The following is a 5,691-nucleotide window of genomic DNA, read 5'->3' as shown; positions in this document are numbered from 1 at the left end:
AAAACCTTCCTTACGTACTCCGTAATGATTGGCAGGGCTGACAGTGATTGGCAGGGGCTGCCATGGCAACGCCACAACGACACTCAGAAGACCAATAGAAAAGCGAAACAAAATGTTTCAGCGCTGCACTCACTGTGGATTTAGGGGAGATATTATGAGGCTGTTGTCATTAGGGCGATTGCTGTTGAATCACTGAATCCTGACTCGGCGGCGGCGCGGGGCCGGGTGTGTGTGAGTGCGTGTGCGTGTGCGTGTGTCCGCGCGCGTGAGTGCGTGTGCGTGTGTCCGCGTGTGCCTGCGAGCGTGTGTGCCCCTGTGCCTCTATGTGGCTGTGTGTGCGTGTGCGGGCGTGGATGCGTGCGCGGTGCGTGTGCCCTTTCCTCCCTTCTTCCTCCCTTTCTTTCTTTTCTCCTTGATTTATCTCCCCCTCTCCCCGGTCATCCCATGGTGTTCAGGTCCCCGCTAGAGCTTTATCCCACCCATTTCTTCTTGCCAAACTTCGCCGCCGACCCGCACCACCGCTCCCTCCTTCTCGCCAGCGGCGGCGGCGGCGGCGGCAGCGGCAGCGGCTCGGGCTGCAGCCCCGGTGCCGGCGGCGGTGGAGGCGGCAGCTCCCGGGCACCCCACGAAGAGTTGTCAATGTTTCAGCTGCCCACACTCAACTTCTCCCCGGAGCAAGTGGCCAGCGTCTGCGAGACGCTGGAGGAGACTGGAGACATAGAGAGGCTGGGGAGGTTCCTCTGGTCGCTGCCGGTGGCGCCGGGGGCATGCGAGGCCATCAACAAGCACGAGTCCATCCTCCGCGCCCGGGCGGTGGTGGCCTTCCACACGGGCAACTTCCGAGACCTCTATCACATCCTGGAGAACCACAAATTCACCAAGGAGTCCCACGGCAAGTTGCAGGCCATGTGGCTCGAAGCGCACTACCAGGAGGCCGAGAAGCTAAGGGGTCGCCCGCTGGGGCCGGTTGATAAATACAGGGTGAGGAAGAAGTTTCCGCTGCCCAGGACCATTTGGGATGGCGAGCAGAAGACGCACTGCTTCAAGGAGAGGACTCGCAGCCTCCTGAGGGAGTGGTACCTGCAGGACCCTTACCCCAACCCCAGCAAGAAAAGGGAACTGGCTCAGGCCACGGGGCTCACCCCCACGCAAGTAGGCAACTGGTTCAAAAACCGAAGGCAAAGAGACAGAGCGGCGGCGGCTAAAAACAGGTCAGTGGGGTTGCGGGGCCCCGCTCCGGGCCGGGGGGCCGGGGGGGCGGCGGGGCCCCGCGGGCGGCCGCGTCTCGGCGGCCGTCCGGCCGGCAGCGCGCTTCTCCCTTCCTCCTCCTCTTCCTCCTCCTCCTTCTCTCCATCCCCGCCACCGGGAGCAACCCGTCCCCCCGCCGGGCGGGTAGGTCCCCTCCCGGCAGCCGCAAGGATGCGGCGGGGGCAGGCACGGCTCAAAGTTGCCCGGCGCGCCCCGAGCCCTGCCCGGGCTCCCCACGGGCTCCCGGGGCGCGGGCAGGGCTGGGGCTACCCGGCGGGCGTGGGCAGCGCCCTGCGCGCGCGTGTGTGTGCGTGTGTGTGCGGGGCACAGCGCAGCGGCCGCGGCCCGGGCAGAGCCCGGCTCTCCCTGCCTCCCTCCGCGCAGCCGTTGCCGCTGCCGCGGGGGATGGGAAACCCCGCGGCCCCGGGTCGGTGGGCTCCGGTTTTGCTTTCGGCTCGCCGGGATGTGCGCCTGGCCGGGCGCTGGCGCCGTTCCCCGCCGAAGGGCCGAGGCGGGCGGTGCGATTCAGAGCGGGTTTGTGCAGAGCAGGCGGCTCCGCTCCGATTGTTCGTGTTTCTCTGCATGCGCGGCGGGACGGGCACACGCACACCCCACAGCCCTCGGGCTCGGGGGAAAAAGGGAGAAAAGCTTTCAGGAGATCGGGAACACCCACCTCCCTTTTTTTTTCCCCCCCATCCGCATTTATCTGTTTACACCACATGGCGACCTGGCCCTCCGGCCGTGTGTTTCCTCTGCATTTACGCTTGCATTTATTTGCGTGTCTCTCGGTGTCTTTTTTTTTTTTTTTTAATTTCTCCTTTGCCACGACAAAAGCGAGGCCCCCTTCTTTTTTTTTTCCGTCACCCTCCGTAAAAGTTATTTTGCAAGTGAAAATGGACCCTTAATCCAGCTTGGCACACTGTTTTTATTTTAATTTAAGTTTGGCCACCGCTGTAAGCGTGTAAACAAAACTTCTTGTCCTTGTAAATGCTGTCTCTTAAATTCCTCCTAATTATAGCACTGGTGCTATTGATTCAAGATTCTGTAGGAGAAATGCAACCTAAAAGTGCCCCGCCATTTAATTTCCATTAAATGGAAAACAGATCAGCTTAGGACTGTAAATAAACAGAAGTTGCCCACGGATGCTTTTGTTGATTCAACGCTGTTGACAGCAGATGAATGCACCCGGAATTGTAAATGGGAGAAAAATCAAAAGACGCTGAAATTAGACAACGCAAAATAACGAGAAATGTAGAATAAACCGGCTACATTTTTCTGTTCTTCGCAGGCAGTTAAATAGAAAAGACCCCGGTGAGAAGCAGTTGAGCGAAGAGTGTATTTTGCTTCACACTGGCAGTGCTACGCGCTAGAGGTTGTGGCTGGCTGCTCAGCCCAGGACTTTTAGCCCTTACCCTCGAATCCGGCTTTCTTTGGCTTTGGAGCTGAATAAACGGGTGCAGAGAAATATTCCCGACACGCTAGGGAACCTGAAAATGATTTTTTATTGCCTCTTTAAAAAAAAAAAAACAAAGGAAAAAAAGGTTCAACGGCAATGTAGCCTTAAGTGTTGATTGTGAAAGGACCAGCACTTTAAAGCTAATTTTGGCTTTCAGGTGGAAAAGGGACTTAAATTTCGAGCGGAGAGAAGCGCTGTGTTTCACAATCGCCCTTTTTTATTTTCCTGAGAGCGCTACCTCCCCGGGACGGGACCTTCCCCCGGTCCTGCCGCAGACCCCCGAGTATTTATCCGTTCACTGGAAAATATTTAGACAGATATTCGGCAGGGCACAAAACGAGGATCCTGAACGATTCTTTCTGGCTACAGGCCGGTGCTTTCCGTGGTGCCCGAGTGTTTGAGGAGCCGTGGTGCTCTCCTAGGCCCGCGGTGCTGCGGGGAGGAATGGCCACCCGGAGAAAGGGAAGGCGCTGCTCGTGTTATTCAAACCACGGGGCATGGAACGGCTTCCCCCGTCCCCCGTCCCCTTTCCAACTGGCCCCCCTCGGTGTGTGTTTGCCCGGGGTACCGCCCCAGCGGCTGCCCTGCCCCGGCGGCGCGGGGAGCCCCGGCGCCGGCCCGGCCGCGCCCGCAGCGGGGCCGCACGCCTCGGCCCGGCCGCTCCGGGCTCCGCGGGGCGCTGCGGAAAAGCGGCCGGGCCGGGCGGGCCGGGGGTCCCCTCCGCTCCCCTTCCCTCCCCTCCGCGCCGGGCCGGGCCGGGCCGGGGCCGCAGCTGTCCCCGGGCGGGCGCCGTCCCCCCGGCGGCGGCGGCGGCGGCGGCGGCGGCCGGTGTCTCAGAGGGGCTGGGGTGTTGTTTTGTCTCCCGGCGCGATGCAGGCTCCAGCACCAGGCGATAGGACAGAGCGGCATGCGGTCGCTGGCTGAGCCCGGCTGCCCGACACACAGCTCGGCCGAGTCTCCGTCCACGGCGGCCAGCCCGACCACCAGCGTCTCCAGTTTGACAGAAAGAGCCGAGACGGGCACCTCCATCCTCTCGGTAACCTCCAGCGACTCGGAATGTGATGTATGATATCGGAAAACAAACAAACAAACAAACAAAAAAAATCCAAATCCAAACAGCCAAGCACCCTCTCCCCGACCCGAGCAAAAACAAACCGAGGCAACCTAGAATCAGGACACACACACGCATGCACGCACACACACAGCCAGGAGGAAAGAAAAGGCCAAACCCGACCCAAACATAATAGCAAACAAACAGACAGGGATCAGAGAATCCACCACCACCACCGTCAGCCAACACCACCACCAAGAGATGGAGCTAAAACTTCAACAGTCACAAACGCTGGTGCTGCAGCGGGGGGGGGTGGGGGGTGGGGGGGGCGGGAAATAATAATTATTATATATATAAAAAGGAAAAAAGAGACAAAAAAAAAAAAAACAAAGCAAAAGTGACAATTGTATTCTTTTTAGGACAAGCACGATTTCTCCTTTGCGCTTTTCCATGGACGCATTTCACCCACTTGCATGATGATGATGATTAAATTTGTATCTGGGAAAAAATATTCTCTATAGTAAAGGAAAACAAACAGAAACCAGACAAACAAATGCAAACTCCGATCGAATTTGTATAAAAATCAAAAATTAAAAAAAATATAAAAAGGAACTCCTTGAAGAGGGAAATAACAAATGTTTATCGCCTTTTTGTTGGTCCTATTTCTCTCTCTTTCTCCCTCTCCCTTTCTCTCTGTTTTTTGTTTTGTTTTGGTTTTTTTTTTAAGTCCAAGTGATGGTCCAGCCAAGATGCAATTTTCTGTTTTTTTGTTCAGCAGACAATCATTTTATTCGTAAGCACCTTTTTTTCTACACTTCTGTCACTGCCTGTGTGGGTACTGGTTATAAATGTGGAAAAAGAATAGTTATGACTGTAACAGATTTTTATTTTTATTTCAAAATTTTATATGAATTATGTATATCTTAATGATGCGGTCATTTTCCCAGTTTGTAATATATGTGTAGAAATGCTTGTATATGATATTTGCTCTACTCTTTCTTTCTTCCCCCCTCCCCCCGCCCCCCCGCCCGTCTATCTCCCTCCCACCCTTTCTCTCTCTCTCCTTTTTATTTTCCTTGACTCGGTGTTCCTTGCACAAACTTAGCTGTCAAGATCTGACGTGCTAGGTTTTCAAAAGGGACCTCAGCGATAGAAAAAAAAAAAAAGAAAAAGAAAAAGAAAAAAAAAAGCTTAGGGTGCAACTGTAGTTATCTTATGCAAAAGCTATTTTGAGTATTTCATAGCAGCTTTGGGGGGTCTCTTCTTAAACTCCACGTAGGACGCTTAAACTATTGTTTCCTTAACTGCGTGTTTATCTATATGTACAAACTTTCTAAATCAAATACAGTATTCCATTTTCTTATCTACCCAGCGATGTTTGTGTTTTTGTCCGCCACGAAAAAACACGCTCTCCCCATGGGATCCTCGCCCCGCGCCCTGCCCCGCAGCGGCCCCCGCTTTCCCCGGCTCGGCGAGACACCCCGGAGGGATTTTGGGGGGACGGACCCACCCCGCGCCGAGGCTTCTGGCGGCAGCGGGGACACCGGGGCTGCGACGGCGGCCGTGCGGGGCGCGGGGCAGGGCCGTGTCCCTCCGGATCCCCTCCGCCGCCCCGGGCCCCAGCGTTGGTGTGTGAGTCCCCCCCTCTCCACGCACCACCACCCCCCCCGGCCTTTTTTTGTGCGCTCCGAGCTGAAAGGCTTCCCCGGCCGCCTGTCTGCGGGGCCGGGTGTCTCCAGAGAGCGGTTAAGACATTTCGGGATTTGTTTTGTAGCTTTAAATGAAAACAAAAACATAAACTCCTCGCCCTAAGCGGGCTGCAGCTCCTCCCCTCGAATCCGGAGTATATTGTGATGTGCTGAAAGAAGCCTTTATTTGCATGACTAACAGTATTTCAGCATCTTTCTTTCTTTCTTTCTTTCTTTCTTTCTTTTTT

General features: G+C 55.6%; 1 protein-coding gene across 1 annotated transcript; it reads left to right on the top strand.

Annotated features, from left to right (window-relative positions):
- The first annotated feature begins 236 nt into the window (after positions 1-236).
- Positions 237-5,148, top strand: SIX3 (SIX homeobox 3). The gene is made up of 2 exons (XM_064448598.1): positions 237-1,211; positions 3,581-5,148. The coding sequence occupies exons 1-2, from the start codon at positions 445-447 to the stop codon at positions 3,771-3,773; spliced, it is 960 nt and encodes a 319-aa protein (XP_064304668.1). The 5' UTR covers positions 237-444; the 3' UTR covers positions 3,774-5,148.
- The last annotated feature ends 543 nt before the right edge of the window (positions 5,149-5,691 follow it).

Source organism: Phalacrocorax carbo, chromosome 3, assembly GCF_963921805.1.
Source record: "Phalacrocorax carbo chromosome 3, bPhaCar2.1, whole genome shotgun sequence".
NCBI lineage: Eukaryota > Metazoa > Chordata > Aves > Suliformes > Phalacrocoracidae > Phalacrocorax > Phalacrocorax carbo.
This window is presented reverse-complemented; position numbering and strand designations above follow the sequence as displayed.

Excerpts from the sequence above, each read along its gene's own strand:
- SIX3 (XM_064448598.1), top strand. The coding sequence starts at position 445 with ATGGTGTTCAGGTCCCCGCTAGAGCTTTATCCCACCCATTTCTTCTTG. Across the intron at positions 1,212-3,580 it reads GCGGCGGCGGCTAAAAACAG|GCTCCAGCACCAGGCGATAG; the intron begins GTCAGTGGGGTT and ends GGCGCGATGCAG.